The sequence below is a fragment of the Crinia signifera genome, chromosome 1 (genome assembly GCF_055691185.1).
Source record: "Crinia signifera chromosome 1, ASM5569118v1, whole genome shotgun sequence".
NCBI classification, from domain to species: Eukaryota; Metazoa; Chordata; class Amphibia; order Anura; family Myobatrachidae; genus Crinia; species Crinia signifera.
This window is the reverse complement of record NC_139217.1, coordinates 353058198-353080064: the sequence shown is the minus strand read 5'-3', so window position 1 is coordinate 353080064 and position 21867 is coordinate 353058198. Positions and strand designations below refer to the sequence as shown.

Sequence of the window (21867 nt, the reverse complement as noted above, 5' to 3'; positions counted from 1 at the left end):
TGGACTATCAATAGCAATATTGAAATCACACATGATGATAGTGGTGATGTCAGAGGATAGGAATGGAGGGAGTCACATGCTTGCTCCCTGACTTCCTATTAATGCTGAATCTCTCTATCAGTCACTGCATTGACTGCTGGTTTCCTCCAGTATGGAATTCAGGATTCTCCTCTCATCATTGAAGCCATCTTGTATGCAGGGCCATCAGCCCTCAGGGCTATCAGCACAGCCTGGTAGGCTCCGGCCCTGAGAGGTGCCCCGAGTCCCGCCTGGCACTCGACAACTTACCCTGACACAGTGCAAAAATAGATAAATAATGTGTGGTGCGCTATCAACAGCTGATGGCAACGGGTTGTCAAGCCCTAATATATCGAGGGAGAAAAAGAAATGTGTGCCAGCGCTGGCTGTGCCAAAAACTAAAACAACACGGTTCTCTAAAATAATAATACAATTTTATTTAAATTTCAGTATAATAAAAAAGAATAGGTGAATCGTTTTAGACTTAAAAAGTTATTGTGCACACTCATAAAACAATTTCTCAGGGATACTTTGCGTATTTCTTTTTAGAAAGCTTTTTCCATAAATATGGCTGATTTGTTAGATAAGCTGAAAGCGTTTTCCCGGAATATGCACCTCCGGCTTCATCAGGAGCAAGTGTTCTACTGTGAGCTCAGTGTTCAGTTATATACCTGAGTGGTAATTGTCTAAACCATTCACCTGTGACCTAATTGCAACTTAAAATATCTTATATGTAAGAGAACCGTGTACAAATATCACATAAAACAATTCTATTTGTATAAGAGGCAGTGTGCTCAGATATATAGTTTTGATACATATAATCGATAATTGGAGAATATTAGAATCCCTTTTCTCCGTTTGGTAGGGTCACATGAACGGGAAGTAAACAGTATTTAATGTGGACAAAAATAGTATCAGGTAACAAACATAATAAACATAAATAGTCGTTAAAGAAGGTACCTTAGTGTGGATCGGGGCAATATTGAAATCACACATGATGATAGTGGTGATGTCAGAGGATAGTCGCCGATTGTCGTACCATCGATAATGGCAGCGGCACCCACATAAGCCCCTTAGCCGCGTCTGTCGCGTTGCCGGGCAACGGCACCCGGTCACATGCTCATCACGTGATCCGGGTCGTGTCCGGCAGCTGAGGAGACGTCCCCCGCATGTTCAACCCCTGGAAATGTGTTAGGCTTGACATGCGTGAGTTTCACGTATAGACGTATAGCGTAGATCGAGACTGTCCACCCTCCCCCGGAGATCGTCATCACGTCTATACATGAGACTCAGGCGTGTCATGCCTAACACATTTCCGAGGGTTGGACATGCGGGGGACGTCTCCTCAGCTGCCGGACACGACCCGGATCACGTGATTTCATTTATCCCTCAAATCCAAACAATGGTTTAGACATGATCTGCGTAGCAAGCGTAAGCACGTTTGTCATCCATCTTGTTCACTTGGGTGGAATTATTCATTTAAATTGGCTCATCCTGTACCACCCATCTATCTACACCCTGATGCTGACATTCTGGAATTTCCCCAGAATCTGTTTTTACTACATATGGTCAAAAACTGTTTTTAACTGGTTCTGTGGTTCTTCTGAGACAGTCTGGGCATACAGTACTTCCTCAAACCTGGGTGTAGGTCTTTATATTGCCTAATTAAAGAGCTGCTTTTAGCTAACGCTGCAAAGCTAAATGTAAGCAGAATATTTTGCAACCCCATGTTTAAATTATTGTAAATCTTCTATTGTTCATATGTGCTTTGCACGACCCTCTGGGACAAAGGATTTCTTATCTATTCCCCATATGACTATGCAGACCCCAAGGGGTCTCTATCATGTATAAGCAACGCTACTACTGTGGCCAATAGTGGGCATTATATGTAAGCGGCCCCACTACTGTGGACATTATGTATGTATAAGGGTTCTAATACTGTGGGCATTATATGCATAAGCAGCGCTACTACTGTGTTCATTTTGTGTAAGGGGCCCTACTGTGAAGCATAATGTGTAATGGGCATTACGACATGTGGCATAATATGTAATAACGGTGTTATTGGTACTGTTATGTGGCCATGCCCCTTCCTCGTGAAGCTATGCCCCTTCGGCGCGCACTCTCCCTATTTTCTGTGTGGTGGTGGGTCACCAATTCCCTTTCTTGAACAGGGCACCAAAATAGCTGCTTACAGCTCTGGTGCTGTATAAGATGAATAAGATTGTGCTACTGTGTGGTGTTATTTGGAATGGGAATACTATTGTGTGGCCATGCCCCTTCCTTGTGAGACTACACATCTTGTTTTCGGTGTGCGATGTCCCTTTGTAAAGTATGAGGGGGCACAAATTTGCAGGAGGGTGCCGAACACACTAGCACTAGCCCTGCTTGTAGGCATGCTAATGGCCCTGTTGAGCTTTTTTTGGAGCAGAGCTGGCAACAGAATAGACTGGGCTGATCAAGTGCATTTCCTTCATGGCTTTCTAATAGGGGTGTGCATCGGGCAATTTTTTCGCGTTTCGGGTCTGTATCTCCTGCCGTGTTTTGGGTCTGGATCTGTTCCAAAACACCACCCTTCCATGTTTTGTCTTTTGTGTTTTGGATTTGTATTTTTTTTAAACAGCTAAAATTGCAGAATATGTTGCTTTTTTTTTGTCTGGTCCTACGCTATTTTTAACCTCAATAATACCCCTTTCAGACAGAAAAATCCCAAAAACCCAGGTATTTCCGGATACAAAAACCCGGGTAGAACTAGGCAGAAAGGGGCTGACCCCCTTTCACACAGGAGCAAAAACCCGGGTATTTTCCCGTGTCGACCCCTTTAACACAGAAGCCGGATTTTTCCTGCAAAACTCTGTGTGTCATAAGAAAAGGACAGTTTTAAAGGCACACAGAGATGAGATCATGAAAAGTGGGAGGTGTCTGCTCACTGCATTGCATTAAACATTAAACATTGCATTAAACGGATCTCCTCATCTTTCCAATGTGCCATGGCCATTTAGTGCTGCGCTGCACGCCACTGCCACGCCCGCTCAGCCAATCAGGGAAGCTGTAAAGATCAGCCAATCACGCAGCGCCATGCTGCACAGCCAATCAGCATGATTTTTCAATAGTCGGGAGAAAAACCCAGGTCGGACCCTTTCACACAGCCGCAAACACGTGTCTGACACGGGAAAAACCCAGGTAAATACCTGGGTCGAAGTCCCGGAACTTTAGACCCGTGTTGACCCTTTCAGACAGAAGAAAAACCCGGGTCGACACGGCAAGAGCAGGGAAATTCCCGGGTCTTTTTTTCTGTCTGAAAGGGTATAACATACATTTTCACTCATTTCCAGTCTATACTGTAGTTAGTACAATATTAACACATACTGTACCACTTAAGTCTGCCACCCAGCATGCATCAGATTCTAGGGCCTCCACCCCATTTATCTATAGTACAGACTGCTGCCTTGGCTGACACAACTCTCATCAGCTTCTGGTGGTAGTAAGATAACCAGAAAGCTATATTTACTTCTCAGCAGCAACTAGCTCACAGACAACTAGATTGTTACACCAAAGTTATAGTGTCCATGTCACTTTTTTCTAGAAGAATGAAGAGAATACCTCAGATTGCTACACTTAAGTTAGCAATACATGGGTAAAAGAGGGTTTGTGTGAGGTACTATTTTTATGTAAAATAAATGAAATAAAGGATTTTATGTCATTGTGTGTCTTTATTTCGGTGTGCTTTCAGTTCCACTTAACAAGTACTGTAATAAATAAAATAAATATATATTTTACACTAAAATCTTGATCCAAAGAATGTTTCTCTGATTTTTACCATCTTTGCAGTGTTACTCACAGCAGTAGCGCACGCAGGGGGGGGGGGGGGGGGGGGTTCTGAGTACCCAGAAACCCTTCCCAGGAGTCTAAGGGCCCTCAGCTGAAAGCTGAGGGTCCCCTCTTTTCATGGGTATAAGAATTGTAAAAATTGGCCCTTGGGAACCATTTGGTAGGTGGGATTCTCTAGTTTATAATTCCATTAAAATCTAAGCAATCTATTTCCAGGAACTGGAGATATCTGCAGTCAAGCAAGCTGTCCTCCCACCAGAAAATGATGAATAATAAGCCCACTCCACTATACACCCCTCTTCTGTATATTAAACATCCTCTACCACCCTGGAAGTTATGTATCAGGGTCCCTTCATTCAGCCCAATGCCCCTTTCTCCCACCCCACCTCCCACCATCTGTGCAGTAAACTGGTAATAAGTGGAAATTACTGATCCAGGCCCTACATGCTGAGCGGTTGCTATAATACCCCCTACCACCCGGGGGACATCAAAGCTTCCCCCACCCCTAACGCTGGAGGGTCGGTAGGTGCCCCAATACATTGCTATGCCCAGGGGTCTACACTGCTGTTGATGCCCCTGTATGTATGTATGTATGTATGTATGTATGTATGTATGTGTATGTATATGTATATGTATGTATGTATGTATATATATATATATTATTTTTTTATTATTATTATTATTATTATTATTATTTATATACATTTGGTCTATCTATAATACTTTAACTGACCCGGCATATACTGGGTCACCTAAGTGTCCGCCTCCGTGCTTTGCTCCGCCCCTCTGGAAACCCCCTTCTGAAAATCCTGCGTTTGCCACTGCACAGTAAGATTCCCTTGCTATTCGACTTAAGATTCGAGTGCTATACAATCTTTGCAAACTCTGTACTATTTACATACAATTCATACAATCTGCATTAGATTTGCACTATATAGTCATTGCTGCCCTGTCTATCTGGGTTTCGATTTGTGCTGTCACGGGAGCGCGCATCGGGATCACAAGGTAAAAAACCTGTGCGATCTGCATACGATCTGCATGTGATCCCGATGCGATTTTGACTATATAGTCAAAATCTCATGCTGTTTGTACCCGTGTGTACATAGCATTAGTCGAATAGCAAGGGGATCTCACCGTGTGTACACACCATAACACTACTTTCCCTCTCTCGGATCAGAACCTTATCACCTGCATGTTCGCCTCCATTACTTCAAACTCATTGTCACTGAAGTCCTCCAATCCTACTTAAATCATCAGAAATATTAACACAATTCAGAACTTTCTACTTCTCTGCAACAACTGCCCTCACCTATTTCTACATTCACTTCTCCTGAGATGGCTTTATAACAACTGGACCAGACTCTAGGAAGTACATTTACTAAGATCGGAGTTCTATTGAAGATGGGATGTCAATCAGTCAATCAGATTCTATCTTTTATCTTCTAGAAGGTGCTAAATAAATAGTAGAATCTGATTGGTTGGTATGGGCAATATCCCATCTTCGATAGAACTTCCATCTTAGTAAATTTACCCTTAAAAATTGCCCTTGTTGAAGTAGCTCCAGCTACTCATCACACTCCACATAGGCCTATCAACCTTCATTAACTAGACACCTACAAAAGCTTTCACATAAAGTTAAACATCAGTGTCTAAAGGGCCTGATTCTGCTTCACTCGCAAAAGCAAATTCTCTGTTTAATGGACAAAACCATGTGCACTGCAGGTGGGGCTGATGTAACATGTGCAGAGAGAGTTAATTTTGGGTGGGGTTTGTACTTCAAACTGATATCTATTATTATTATTATTTTATTTATAAGGCGCCACAAGTGTTTTGCAGCACCTTACAAAGGAACAGTACAGGGAGACAAAACAGTATTACATTGAATAAATAACAAAAATAGAGTACAAATAAAGAGCGCCACAATTCAATACACATTACAGCTTAAATATAAGTAGTGAGGACTCAATCAACATACTATAAGAGGCTTGAGGCCAATGATGGAGATGAGTATGCGGACGAAGATTGTCACTGAGTGTTTGAGTATAGGAGAGCTGTGAGTGAAATGTGAAGAGTAGAGGGCTTTGACAACAAGAGGGAAGAGGGCCCTGCTCGGAGGAGCTTACAATCTAGTAGGAAGGGGAGACAGACAGATTACAAGAGGTGCAAGCAAGTGGGTGGTAGCTAGATAGCCGGATGTAAACAGGCAAGGGGTCGGAGAATCTATATTGCAGTTTAAAAATAAAACAACCAGTATTTACCCTGCACAGAAACAAAATAATTTACCCAAATCAAATTCTCTCTGCACATTACATCTGCCCCATCTGCAGTGCAGAATGGTTTTGTCCATTAGAGATAGAATTTGCTTTTGCAAGTGAACCAGAATCAGGCCCCAAATCTCATACTCCAACCTACTACCTCACATATAAGACTGTCTACCACTCTTATGGTAATGCCCTGGACACTGCCAAAACAACATATTTCCAACATTTCACCTCTACTCTAGCAACGTGCAAGACCTTGTTTCCTACTTCAAGGACAAGATTGATAAGAACCAAGATGAAATGGTATGTTCTTCCTCTGTGAGTGTGAGTGACCTGCCCAATTCCCTACATAAACTCTCTGGCATCTTCTCTTCATTTGATCCCACAGTTGAAGATGAAGAAGTATATACACTTTTCCTTCCTCCTACTCTACTATCTCTCCTCTTGATCCTATGCCCTCACAAATAAGTAAAAATATGTCTTCTGTGCCCATCCCAACCTTAACTAAAGCCTGAAATCTCTCTTGCGCTATTGGTATCTATCCTTCACTATTCAAGAATACAGTCATTACTCCAATTTTGAAAAACTCAATTTCAGACCCAAACTCTCTCTCAAACTACCGTCCCATCTCTCCCATGCCCCTGCAAGCTACTTGAGAGACTTGCCTATACTTGCTTCAAACACTTTCTTAACTCACACAACTTATTGGACTTCAACTTCAATCAAGTTTTTATTCTTAACATTCCAGCACTGAATGATCTGGTCACTGGTAAGTCCAAAGGTCATTACTCAATAATTATTCTTCTATATTTCTCTGCTACTTTTGACAATATTCACCATTCTTGTCTTATACAAAAGCATAAGAGATATAGAAAGCACAGAGAGCACAATTTGTCAATATAATGTATTTAATAACAATAATCAGAACAAACATAAAAAATCTGTTGACTTTGATAAAGTACAATTAAAATATTAGTCATAATATTATTCTGATATTATACCGCAATGCAGTTCTCGAAGTGGGGCGGTATACGCCGCCACTTCATTTTTGCCAGTTTCTAGACTGTACCAGCGCTGGGATGCCATATTTTTTCCTAGCGCTGAAACAGCAGCAGTATTGTTAGGAGAGGTGTCCCTCTAGGTACACCTCTCTATTGGTGGCAGCAACACGCTGTGACGGGAGTCAGGATAGCCGTATCTGGTCCCCCCTGCAGTTTGAAGAAGTCGGCACTTGCTGACAGCCAATCCTAGCTCTCAGGGACTGGCTGCCAATCAAAAGAAGATGGATTTTTTTTAATACTGGCATTAGCCAATCACGTCTCACAGCCGCCATCCAATGAAAAGATGCAGTGGAAGCTGCAGTCAGTGGCCGCCGGACTCAGGAGATGGAGGCTGGAGCAGGTGCCGGACCCCCGGGCAAGGAAGCTGCAGTGGTCACTGGACCCGGAGGGTGAGTGAGGCAACAGCGTGCGCCAGACCCAGGGGGTTGGTGGCATGAAGGCTGAGGTGGGAGCTAGTCTGGGGTTCTGGCCTGTGGGGGGACTGCTGCTGGTGGCGAGTGCAGCACTGTCTGGCCCCCAGTCTGTAAGATAGAAGCAGCTGCACCCACCACAGATCCACACTACAGTCCATAGCCTCAGCCCAGCTGCTGAGGAACTGCATTCACATCAGGTGATCTGCTGCTGTATGGATGGGGGAAGTGGGGGTCAGGTGAGATACTATGTGGCCTTGGGAGGGATAGGGAAGTGAGGGTCCTAGGAGGTATAGGAAAGTGAGGGTCTCGGAGGGGTAGGGGAGTGAGGGTCCCGGGGGGGGGGTTGTTTCAATTTCCATACCCCCACTTCTAAAATTCCACTTCGAGCACTGCCTCAATGCACATAATTGTTCACCACCTACTACGGTTCAGTTCAGAATACAGGATTGAGCTCTATGCTCAACCTCCTTTCTTAGTAATGTTCCTTAGTTGGTTAATAAATGCAGTTCTTATTGCACACTTACTATTTCCATACGGAATGGAGCTTGAAAGGTTAGTACATGTTTGGGCTTGTAGTAGCACACATATGAACTTTGAAAATTGTCCGATGATTAGTAGCTCATGGCCGCTCTCCTTGGTATGTCATCCTGCTCCTGATGGTGTCTGTGAAGTGTGAACCACTGCCTCATGAAAAAGTGCACTGTTGTCCACCGCCTGATGACGGACTGTCCGCCTGAGTATGTGGAGGTGTTCTAGGGTCCTCCACCTGATGAAGGACCATCTGCCAAGGGTTAGCGGAAGGTAGTTTGTAGTATCAGAGCCAAGATAGAAGCTAAATCCCGGCTGTGAACATCCAAGAAACCAACGTCTATCTTTGCTCCGATACTACAAGCCACCTTCCGCTAACCCTTCGCTACCTATATCAGTTTGAGTACCACTGGACCACTGGACACAGACTTAATTTCTCTGCTCTTCTCAATCTATACTACATATTTTGGCAAACTAATCAGGTCTTTTGGATTTCAGTATCATCTGTAAATGGCTAATACTCAAATCTACCTATCCTCTGAAGTCTTTTCACCATCTGTTTTGGTCTGTGTCACTGAATGCCTTTCTGACATTTCATCTTGGATGTCATCTCACCACCTCAAACTGAATATCCTCTAGTCTCCAAACCTACAACCATTCTCTGAAAATTCCACTCTGCAGGCCATCTTATCATATTCCGGAACCACCCAGACTACCTTCATAAACTTTCCTGTCCAATTGCATTCTCACTCTACATCCCAAACATATTCTCACATATTTACTCTCTCACATTCCTATACTCCTGACCCTAGACCACCATTGGTGCATGACCACATCATACATCCCACCAACAACCTCTGCAATCTGGTGGACCATTATGCAGTAGGTACTGTAGCAGTTATGTTATAGCGGATCAACGCTTTCTAGATCGACCATGTTATGGTAGACCACCCTTAGTCCAACCTGTCTAGTTAGATGCCTAAAGATAGTTGACCGCATGTAGATCTACAGTAGATCTACAATAACGAAAGTTATATTCAAGTGTTAGATCTACGGGAGCGTGGTCGACGGTCACATGGTCGACATAAGTTTTAAACATTTTTTGGTGACTATGTCTACATAGGTATAAGTATCCCCTCGGATGGCTCGCTGCACTTGTCATGATTCAGGACACTTGGATAGTAAAGTATGAACCAAGTCAACCTGCACCAAAAACATTTGAAAAACTCATGTTGACCATGTGACCGTCGACCATGCTCTCACAACCTAATATTTGAGTCTAACTTCTGTTTCTTTCGATCTAGACGCGGTCGACTATCTTTAGGAGTCTAAATAGTCGCGTTCAACTAAGCATGATCAACCATAACATGGTCGATCTAGACATCATAGATCCGTCGACGGGATATGACTGTAAGACCTTGTGTATCAATGCCTGGTTCCCTATAGATTGTAAGCTTGCGAGCAGGGCCTTGTTTCCTCTATGTCTGTCTATGAGTACCCTGGTTATTTTATGAGTGTTTCCAATTGTACAGCGCAATGGAATATGCTGTACAACATAAGAAACTATTAATAAGTAATTGGTAGACAAATTAATAAGGGAAACGTGGCTACCAACTGCCTGTTAAATGTTTAAAGTAATGAGTGAGTTTGGTTTTATTTGGATTTACTCGGATTTACTTTTCAACCAAAGTATCGCAATTTCGGATTTTTCCGATTGGCTATGTGGCACGTATTTTGGATATCCAATAAGATCCCGCTTTGAGATCTAAGTAAACCAAACTCGCTCAAGCCTAGTTTGAAGTGGAGACATCATTTGTTTGGTTGGCTGTTTAGTAAAGGGTAACAGAAATAACTGATCTAGTATCCCCTAACCTCAGGTTGTCCCATGCAGGAGTGCAATGGATCGGGGTGCCAGGAGAGCTGAGAGGATACCAGGTTGCACACCAGAGGCATGGACGGTTGCCATGGAAATCACTCTTTCACCCAACAATTAATTTAGTTAAAGATGGAATAAAGGTCTCAAGTACTCTGAACAAATTCCTGATGCCCTTCAAAAAACTAATAAAGAATCATAGTTTGTGGTAAGTACAAGAGCTGGAGTAATACAAATACTAAACAACATTATGTGTGTAGCCATTGTAACACTGCAACACTAAATGGGCTCATGTAGATTTGGTCATTTTTTTTATGCAAATAAAAAAACCAAATTGTACTGAACACATGCCTCAAAAATTCTCTGCTTACAGGTGAATCAATGTTTGCACCTCTTAATAGGGCAGCAGAGAACCTGGCTGAGCCCAGGTACTTCTCTGTGGGAGTGGCCTAATCAGGTGGAAGATTAGGTACTTCTCGGTGGGAGGTGGGACCTTGCACCCTTAAATAAAATACAGAAAAAATAGTTCTTTAAGTGCCTCCCTGGCCACGCTGCAGTAGTGTATGCTGGATTGAGAAGAAGAACTGCTGCAGCTCCTGTTTCCAGGTAATGGGGGAATGACCAGGGCCCCCACTGGGCTTCTCTGTAATACCTGGGCCTGGGTATTTAGTTCCCCCTCCCCCTCTTGGCACCCCTGTATGAAAGTTCTAGCTCCTTTCTCCATCTTCTACCATGTATAATCAGCTACACAGAAAGCTGTGTGATACATAGAAACATAGAATTTGACGGCAGATAAGAACCACTTGGCCCATCTAGTCTGCCCCTTTTTTTAAACATGTTACCTCAAACCATATTTGATCCTTATTTTTATGTAAGGATATCAATATGCTTATCCCAAGCATGTTTAAATTGTACTACTGTATTTGCATCTACCACCTCTGTTGGGAGGCTATTCCACTTATCTACTACTCTTTCTGTGAAAAAATTCTTCCTCACATTTCCCCTGAATCTTCCTCCCTCTAGTTTCAGTGCATGTCCTCGAGTTCTGTTGCTCCTCTTCCTGTGAAGAATGTCTCCCACCTGTACCTTGTTAAAGCCCTTGATATATTTGAAAGTTTCTATCATGTCCCCCCTTTCCCTTCTCTGCTCTAAAGTATACATATTAAGATCTTTTAGTCTTTCCTGGTACGTTTTGTGATGTAGGCCATGCACCATTTTAGTTGCTCTTCTTTGTACAGTCTCTAATGTATTTATATCCTTCTGGAGATATGGCCTCCAGAACTGAACACAATACTCTAGGTGAGGTCGTACCCAGGGGCGGATTGGCCATTAAACTGACCGGGAAGTTTCCCGGGAGGCCGATTAGATTGAGGCCGAATTGCGGCCAGGACCCTCATTGCACTTTGTACGCGGCGGCAGGCAGCAGCCCGAGCCCGTGTCCCCGGGCGGCCCCGCCTTCTCTGACTGCATAGAGCAGGGGTGGCCAATCTGCGTCTCTCTCCTTAATGAGCCGCAGGTTGGCCACCCCTGCTCTATCCAGTCAGAGGAGGCGGGGCCGCCCGGCTCTACGCAGCTCCCCAGCAAGCATGATCACCCCACCAGCAGCGTCGTGGTCCCGGGCTATGCTGACCTCATCATCACACGCTGATCCCACCAGCAGCGTCGCACTCCAGTGCGCACCCCACCAGCGTCGCACTCCAGTGCGCACCCCACCAGCAGAGCAGCGCCGCACTCCAGTGCGCACCCCACCAGCAGAGCAGCGCCGCACTCCAGTGCGCACCCCACCAGCAGAGCAGCGCCGCACTCCAGTGCGCACCCCAGAGCAGCGCCGCACTCCCGTGATGATGATCACCCCGCTGACGCTGGCAAGGTGCTTGCTCTGGTGAGGAAACGTGGTGAAGACCCAGTAATCGTGAGCCTGCTGACTAGGAACTCTCTGCCACTGCTTCAGGACAGGTACACACTGCGCAGCGTACAGATTCAGAACAGAAAGAGGACACAATTCACTCAAGTACTGCGGAGGAGGAGGGGGAGGGAATCTTTGTAAATATATGGTACATAAAGTGATGTCTCAAGACTTTTAAATCCCCTACTCTCCTCTGTTTTCTCCATTCCCCTATCCCCCTCCCCACTCTAACTACTGGTTATCTCTCTCTCCTGTCTTTTTCACTCTCTTTCCATGGGGTATGGGTAAAATCCGGAATTGGATAAGACACCGGAATGCCGGACTGGACATCAAACTCTGCATTCCGGAGCTTGTAGTATCCGGTCCGGGGGTGTCCTGTCCGGGGGTGCTCCATCTGATGGGGCTGCTCTCGCACCTGTCACCCGGGAGAGGAGAGGGGGGAGAATACAGCCTCACCGCATGGTCCGGGGGTGTAATAAAAACTGGAACGGTCCAGACCACACAGGGAGGCTGTAATCTCCCCTTCCCCAAGTCCCTGGTGTGAGCAATCACAGGCATCCCCCCGGACAAGACACCCCCCGCATGGGACACCCCTCGGACCAGACACTATAAGCTCCGGAATGCAGAGTTTGATGTCTGGTCCGGCGTTCCGGTGTCTTATCCGGGTCCGGTTTTTACTTAGTCCCCTTTCCATGCCCCACTCTATACTCTTTTCTCCCTATCCCTCTATCCCTCTTAACATCCTTTTTCATTCTGTCTCACTCTCTGACACTGTCTCTTGCTCTGCTTGACACCCAGTGGCGGGCTGGGCCGGGTGACAATTGCCCCCCAAGCCAGTCCCATTATCAGCTATTTGGGCCGGCCCCGGCCGTTTTTGAGGGCCCGCAATTTATCAAGCGAGAGCGACCTGTCACTGCACATTTTTGATGTGCGCCACACCGCGGCCCGGGTTCCTGTGTGCAGTCAGTACAGTACACAGAAGGCACAGCAGGTTCCACTGCTGCCCCCGCGGCAGGAGCTCCGACTCGCCGAACAGTCCAGCGGGACTAAGGAGCCGGAAGCAGTGCCCCATCGTACGAAGCGGCAGTGCAATAAGAAGCAGGAAGATGGTAGCACTGCAGGCTTCCAGCGGTAACAGTAATGAGCCCTTTCTGTGAACTGATGCCCGCCCCGGAGTAGGGGTGGCTGATGAAGTCACCACCCAGGGCAGGTGGTGTCAGTGTGAATGTGGTGGCCAGTGGGGTGGGGGATTACTATACTCATTTGGTGCCGCACTATAGTTTGTTATAATAAGGGGTGGGGGGAGGGGGAGAAGAGGGAGTTGGTGTTTGCAATTGCGTATGGGGCTGCACTGGGGATTTGTTGTATTGTTGGGGACTCGGGAGGGTGGGGGGTTGTATATATTTATGGAGCTGGAGGAGGTGTGTCGTATGATTGGATGGATATATGAGAGGCCGTGTATGTTTGCATATATATGTATGATGAGAGTGGCGGTGGGTGCATGTATGTATATATATGACACCATCTGTGTATGTAAATATGTATGAGAGCAGCAGTGTATGTATGTATAAAAGTGGTGGTATGTGCAACAGGGTGTATTTATATATGAGAGCGACAGGGTGTATGTATGTATGAGAGCGGCAGGGTGTAGGTATGTATGAGAGCGGCAGGGTGTATGTATGTATGAGAGCGGCAGGGTGTAGGTATGTATGAGAGCGGCAGGGTGTATGTATGTATGAGAGCGGCAGGGTGTAGGTATGTATGAGAGCGGCAGGGTGTATGTATGTATGAGAGCGGCAGGGTGTATGAATGTACGAGAGCGGCAGGGTGTATGTGTGTACGAGAGCGGCAGGGTGTATGTATGTACGAGAGCGGCAGGGTGTATGTGTGTATGAGAGCGGCAGGGTGTATGTATGAGAGCAGCAGGGTGTATGTATGTATGAGTGCGACAGGGTGTATGTATGAGTGCGACAGGGTGTATGTATGAGAGCGACAGGGTGTATGTATGTATGTATGAGAGCGGCAGGGTGTATGTATGTATGAGAGCGGCAGGGTGTATGTATGTATGAGAGTGGCAGGGTGTATGTACAGTATGTATGAGAGAGGCAGGGTGTATGTATGTATTGTGTGTATGTATGAGAGCGTCAGGGTGTATGTATGTATGAGAGCGGCAGGGTGTATGTATGTATGTATGTATGAATGAGAGTGGCAGGGTGTATGTATGTATGAGAGCGACAGGGTGTATGTATGAGATCGACAGGGTGTATGTATGAGAGCTGTAGGGTGTATGTATGTATGAGAGCGGCATGGTGTATGTATGTATGAGAGCGGCAGGGTGTATGTATGTATGAGAGCGGCAGGGTGTATGTATGTATGAGAGTGGCAGGGTGTATGTATGTATGAGAGCGACAGGGTGTATGTATGAGTGCGACAGGGTGTATGTATGAGAGCGACAGGGTGTATGTATGAGAGCGACAGGGTGTATGTATGAGAGCGGCAGGGTGTATGTATGTATGAAAGCGGCAGGGTGTATGTGTGTACGAGAGCGGCAGGGTGTATGTATGTACGAGAGCGGCAGGGTGTATGTGTGTATGAGAGCGGCAGGGTGTATGTATGAGAGCAGCAGGGTGTATGTATGTATGAGTGCGACAGGGTGTATGTATGAGTGCGACAGGGTGTATGTATGTATGTATGAGAGCGGCAGGGTGTATGTATGTATGTATGAGAGCGGCAGGGTGTATGTATGTATGAGAGTGGCAGGGTGTATGTACAGTATGTATGAGAGAGGCAGGGTGTATGTATGTATTGTGTGTATGTATGAGAGCGTCAGGGTGTATGTATGTATGAGAGCGGCAGGGTGTATGTATGTATGTATGTATGAATGAGAGTGGCAGGGTGTATGTATGTATGAGAGCGACAGGGTGTATGTATGAGATCGACAGGGTGTATGTATGAGAGCTGTAGGGTGTATGTATGTATGAGAGCGGCATGGTGTATGTATGTATGAGAGCGGCAGGGTGTATGTATGTATGAGAGCGGCAGGGTGTATGTATGTATGAGAGTGGCAGGGTGTATGTATGTATGAGAGCGACAGGGTGTATGTATGAGAGCGACAGGGTGTATGTATGAGAGCGACAGGGTGTATGTATGAGAGCGACAGGGTGTATGTATGTATGTATGAGAGCGGCAGGGTGTATGTATGTATGAGAGCGGCAGGGTGTATGTATGTATGAGAGTGGCAGGGTGTATGTACAGTATGTATGAGAGAGGCAGGGTGTATGTATGTATTGTGTGTATGTATGAGAGCGTCAGGGTGTATGTATGTATGAGAGCGGCAGGGTGTATGTATGTATGTATGAATGAGAGTGGCAGGGTGTATGTATGTATGAGAGCGACAGGGTGTATGTATGAGATCGACAGGGTGTATGTATGAGAGCTGTCGGGTGTATGTATGTATGAGAGCGGCATGGTGTATGTATGTATGAGAGCGGCAGGGTGTATGTATGTATGAGAGCGGCAGGGTGTATGTATGTATGAGAGTGGCAGGGTGTATGTATGTATGAGAGAGGCAGGGTGTATGTATGTATCGTGTGTATGTATGAGAGCGTCAGGGTGTATGTATGTATGTATGTATGTATGAGAGCGGCAGGGTGTATGTATGAGAGCGGCAGGGTGTATGTATGTATGTATGAGAGCGGCAGGGTGTATGTATGTATGAGAGCGGCAGGGTGTATGTATGTATGTATGAGAGAGGCAGGGTGTATGTATGTATGAGAGCGACAGGGTGTATGTGTGTATGAGAGCGACAGGGTGTATGTATGTATGTATGTATGTATGAGAGCGGCAGGGTGTATGTATATATGAGAGCGGCAGGGTGTATGTATGTATGTATGAGAGCGGCAGGGTGTATGTATGTATGTATGAGAGCGGCAGGGTGTATGTATGTATGAGAGCGACAGGGTGTATGTATGTATGAGAGCGACAGGGTGTATGTATGAGATCGACAGGGTGTATGTATGAGAGCGACAGGGTGTATGTATGTATGTATGAGAGCGGCAGGGTGTATGTATATATGAGAGCGGCAGGGTGTATGTATGTATGTATGTATGAGAGCGGCAGGGTGTATGTATGTATGTATGTATGTATGTATGAGAGCGGCAGGGTGTATGTATGTATGAGAGCGACAGGGTGTATGTATGTATGTATGAGAGCGACAGGGTGTATGTATGAGAGCGACAGGGTGTATGTATGAGATCGACAGGGTGTATGTATGAGAGCGGCAGGGTGTATGTATGTATGAGAGTGGCAGGGTGTATGTATGTATGTATGAGAGAGGCAGGGTGTATGTATTAGAGCGGCAGGGTGTATGTATGTATGAGAGCGGCAGGGTGTATGTATATGTGTGTGTATGAGAGGGACAGGGTGTATGTGTGTATGAGAGCGACAGGGTGTATGTATGAGAGCGGCAGGGTGTATGTATGTATGTATGAGAGAGGCAGGGTGTATGTATGAGAGTGGCAGGGTGTATGTATGAGAGCGGCAGGGTGTATGTGTGTATGAGAGCGGCAGGGTGTATGTATGTATGAGGGTGGCGGTGTATAAATGTATGTATGAGGGTGGTGGTGTATAAATGTATGTATGAGGGCAGCGGTGTATAAATGTATGTATGTATGAGGGTGGTGGTGTATAAATGTATGTATGTATGTATGAGGGTGGCGGTGTATAAATGTATGTATGAGGGTGGCTGTGTATAAATGTATGTATGTATGATGGTGGCGGTGTAGAAATGTATGTATGAGGGTGGCGGTGTAGAAATGTATGTATGTATGTATGTATGTATGAGGGTGGCGGTGTAGAAATGTGTGTATATGGGTGGCGGTGTAGAAATGTGTGTATATGGGTGGCGGTGTAGAAATGTATGTATGTATGAGGGTGGCGGTGTATTAATGTATGTATGTATGAGGGTGGTGGTGTATAAATGTATGTATGTATGAGGGTGGCGGTGTATTAATGTATGTATGTATGTATGTATGAGGGTGGTGGTGTATAAATGTATGTATGTATGAGGGTGGCGGTGTATTAATGTATGTATGTATGAGGGTGGCGGTGTATTAATGTATGTATGTATGAGGGTGGAGGTGTATAAATGTATGTATGTATGTATGTATGAGGGTGGCGGTGTATAAATGTATGTATGTATGAGGGTGGTGGTGTAGAAATGTATGTATGAGGGTGGCTGTGTATAAATGTATGTATGTATGATGGTGGCGGTGTAGAAATGTATGTATGAGGGTGGCGGTGTAGAAATGTATGTATGTATGTATGTATGTATGAGGGTGGCGGTGTAGAAATGTGTGTATATGGGTGGCGGTGTAGAAATGTGTGTATATGGGTGGCGGTGTAGAAATGTGTGTATGAGGGTGGCGGTATAGAAATGTATGTATGAGGGTGGCGGTGTATAAATGTATGTATGTATGAGGGTGGCGGTGTATTAATGTATGTATGTATGTATGAGGGTGGTGGTGTAGAAATGTATGTATGCACATGATGTTGGCTCTTCGGCATCCCTAAACATATTTCTCTTTGTGTCTGACTGGTTCCTCCATGTGTGCCGTATCAGTCCTGGGGTGTCGCCATGTGTGCCGTATCAGTCCAGAGGTGCCGCCATGTGTGCCGTATCAGTCCAGGGCAGCTGTCTTTTTTTTTTTTTTATTAAAATAATGTTGTTGTTTTTTTTCTTACTGCAAGTTTGCTGTTATCAGTGTGCCATATCAGTCAAGGGGTGCTGCCATGTGTGCTGTACAATTTCAAGGGTGATACAATGTGTGCTGTATAATTTCAGGGGTGCTGCTAGGTGTGCTATATAATTCTATTTTTATTCTATTTTATTCTATTTTTAATTAAAAGAAAAAAAATATATATATTGTTCTTCTTACTGCAAGGGTGCTGTTAAGTGTGCCATATCAGTCAAAGGGTGCTGCAATGTGTGCTGTATAGTTGCAGACACTATTGATGCTTTAGTCTTGCCTGTCATCAGTGTTTCTAAGAATAGTGATGTACTGTAGTAATGCCGTCTACTGTTATGCTGGCTCCACCTATTATTGATTTGTTGCCGCCTACATGAGGCCACTTCCAGGAAATTTCCAGGGCCACTTTTAGTCCCCAATCCGCCCCTGGTCGTACCAATGATCTATACAGTGGCATTATTACTTATTTCTTTCTACTGCTGATACCTCTCCCTATGCAACCAAGCATCTGACTTGCCTTCTTCATTGCTTTGTTACATTGCCTACCTGCTTTTAAGTCCCCTGAAATAGTGACACCTAGATCCCTCTCCTCCTCAGTAGTTTCCATTATAGTGGCAAATAGATTGTGTCTCTGTCTCCTAGTGAGCTGTTATGTAAGGATCAGGAAGTGTTAAAGGAAGGACAATTTGTAAACTTCACCCAGCTAGGGCACACTCTCAGGATATTGGCAGACAAAGGAGCTGACAGCTTTTATGAGGGTTCCATAGCAGAGAAAATGCTAGAGGATCTCCACAAGCAAGGTGAGTTTCTGTCCCAATTTGTACCTTTCTCCTTCATACTTTAGCAGTATCTATTTCTGTCCTAGACAAATCATAATAACCCATTATCTACCCATCTACAAGGAACTAGTGAACTGACAGCTGCATTCTAGTCAACTAGACATGTATCTTAAATTGATAGCTTCAAACTTACATTGTTTTTGCCCATAAAATAAATGCATACAGCCGTATTCAGAGTTGGATTGACATTGGGCACAGGTGCTCTCACATTGTATGCATGAAATGTGTATATTCACCCCAATGCAGAGTTGTACGTGTTTTGTGGTTCACCTGGCCCCTTGTTTGTCATCATATCAATGCACACTATAACCCTACAATCATACTTGCCTACTCTCCCTCCAATCAGTTGGTGCTCACAACCACCCAGACACAACTGCAAGTCTCCTAGAGCCGGCCATCACTTGGCTGCAGCCACTCACTTCATGCCTGATGGCATGATTTGTGTTGAATTGCGTTATCCTGGTCCCACTCCCTACTTCACAACGACAGTAATCATGCATTGTCTAACCCACTTCTGCTGCACCATGCCTCTTGCCAAACTGAACTTGGTGGACAGATGTATTTTCACGTACAGTACTTCCAATACATACCTGCCAACTTCTTTTGTACTCCTCTCAGGAGATGCCCAGAGAGATGTGATTTTGCATAGAACTGCATGGGGCAGAGCCATTGCATCATTAGATCCTGCCTTCATAGCGGAACACAATGCTGCAATTTGTGGATCTGCCACCAAGGGGTGTGCTAAATAATACAATTTTATTAAATGTATCCCAGTCATCTAAAAAGAAACCTGCTGTTCCCAATGTTCTCCACATTCTGACCATTTCACTAGGAAGCGAGCGGGATGCAAGAGAGCCAGCTACTCTTCCAAGGGTACTGGGGATTACTAAAAAATCAGGAGTCTCCTGCAGCTTCTGGGAGAGTTGGCAGATTTTATGAGAACTTCTTCCTTTGTTGAATGCATAGTGTGAAAAACACACAAGATACTATTTGCAAACAGACATGTAGCCAACTCTGCGTGGAATATTTACCCATCAATTTTTCTTCTCTTTCCTTTTCCGTTATATCCTCTCAATCCCTTATTTTATATTTAATCTTAAAAGATCTGTCCTGATAAACATTATTGTTTTTTTTCTTGCACTAGGAAGTGTTCTGACACTGGATGACTTTAGAAATTATAAGGTGCAAATAGTAAAACCATTGAGTTTGTCAATTGGAAGCTACACATTATATTCTCCTCCTCCACCAGCAGGGGGAGCTTTGCTTAGCTTCATCCTTAATATCCTTCAAGGTAAGACCACAGGAAGATTTGCTAGGCAAGGCACCTCTGTGACTGTTCTGCGCAACTAACTGGGATAAATATGTCATCACCAGTTAATATTTATATTGTGAATAAAGTGACTTCAGAAGATGGTATTTATTAGAACTGATGATGCTGTACTATGGTACTGCTCCTCTTTTAGGAGAGTGTGTATCACACCTGGTAGAGAGATACAATTTTGACAGCCACAGTACCAGGCAATCTGCTTCTGTCTTACGTTTTACAGGCTGTGTTTGAAAAATGACGTATAGGCTTTATGGTTGGCATGTTATCTCTCACAATTGTATCTCTACAAGCTTTGATAAATACCCCATAGCAACCGGCACTCCCAAACATACAGGTGTTCTTTGGCCTGGTGCTCTTGCCCCATCGGCATGGTGGCTGATCACAGATAAGTCAGACAACTGGTTAGAGCGCACTCACAGCTCAGCTATGGATTTTTCTACGTTCCGATATTTACAATTTCATAGTCTGTATTGATCACAGTTTCTGTAACTGCACAGAACGTCTACAGCGTATGACTTATCCTACTTATAGTAAAGTGAATCTCAGTAGAGTAGTATATTAAATGCCCACAAAATATATTATTAAATACATTGTAAATCACCAAAAGGAGCTTAGGTTGAGCATGTATGCCAATTACATTGAGGAGATTTTGTTGCTTTTAGTAATAAACCCTTGGAATTGTAAATTTTGCGGACACTTTTTCCATGGTACAACATACCACAGCAAACTGGGCCCCTCAGTGTCCATTGGGCCCTAGGATCCATGGTTGCATAATGGACAATACGGTTGTGACTCCGTTCATACCCTTCCTAAGGTGCAGTGGTGGGTGGTACCTTTTTGCAGGAGGAGGGCTGCCACTGGTCCCGATGCTGGCACCCCTCCTGCTGCCACTGCCGCCACTCCTTCTGGCCCCTTCGCGTTCCCAGTGCCTGTACTATGATGACAGGTGCCGGGACTGGTGCATGCGCTGCAGCGACATCAGTACTGCGCAAGCAGCCAGCTTCTATGATCTGTTTCGGCAACAGCCCATAGAAGGGAAATCACAGCACAGGGACCAACACAGGTGCAGTGTAGGTGTGGGTACTGTGCATGCGCAGACTACGTATTTTTTAGGCTGTCCCAGAGGGAGGGAACGTCTCCCAATGGGACTGCCTTGGTGACTGGCAGGTCAGACTTCCAATGGAAGGAAGTCACAGCCAGTCATAGTGAAGCCAGAGCAGTCTCGCAGGCTGCATCTGGCTTCACTACAGTGGCAGATTTTACCTGGGGGGGCTGCAGCCCATAGGTAAAAACCGCCACTGTTAAGGTGAGTGGATTAGTAGTTCCTACCCTAGATGTTTATAGATATTACCAATGGCATTGGCATTTAGCTTCAATGACAGATAATGCTGGTAAGAACATGGCTATGTCTACACTGACACAGTATACAATGATTTTAATCACCTATGTATAGATGAAAAATAAAATAGGATATTTGGTTTTAGGGTATCACTTTGATAAGAGCGCTATGCAGAATGAGACTCAACAGATACAGACCTACCATCGTATCATAGAAGCCTTGAAATTCGCAAATGGACAGCGGGACAAACTGAGAGATGCTTTGAAAGATAATGACATTCAGGAGGTATGACTATAAGTAGGGTTTTAGAAGAACAAGTCATACAATATTACCAGAAAACAAATGTAGACATCTGTACAAAATATGATCTTTGACAACGTAGACAAATTCTGTGGGCGGAAGTTGCATCATTTTCACCCAATTTGTCATAAAGGAAGCATTTGTTACATAAGAAGTGCCTCATTAGCCATAGTTCAGCATAGAGATGGCCATTGGTGTGGTTACCATCGATCTCTTCCATGGTTGGACAAAAAAGTTAGGTCAGCAATCAACAATAAAACAAAAACATTTAAATTCTATAAAAATAACTTAAATGAGGAGGCGTTTTTTGCAAAGGGGCAATCAAAGTAGCTTAAAGGGATTGTGAAGAGCGCATAGCCACTGAAAGCAAAGCTAACCCCAAGAAGTTTTTCAAATACATAAATAGTAAACGCATAGTTAAGGACAA

At 44.7% G+C, this 21867-nt stretch overlaps 1 protein-coding gene across 2 annotated transcripts in view; it reads left to right on the top strand.

Moving 5' to 3' along the window:
* Positions 1-21867, top strand: part of GGT5 (gamma-glutamyltransferase 5) — an 83699-nt gene that overhangs the window by 22231 nt on the left and 39601 nt on the right. For both annotated transcript variants that reach the window (XM_083148209.1, XM_083148218.1), the window contains 4 exons: positions 10001-10190; positions 18278-18435; positions 19619-19765; positions 21286-21425. In XM_083148209.1, the coding sequence (XP_083004335.1) occupies positions 10001-10190; positions 18278-18435; positions 19619-19765; positions 21286-21425 (635 nt within the window). The remainder of the gene's footprint in view (positions 1-10000; positions 10191-18277; positions 18436-19618; positions 19766-21285; positions 21426-21867) is intronic.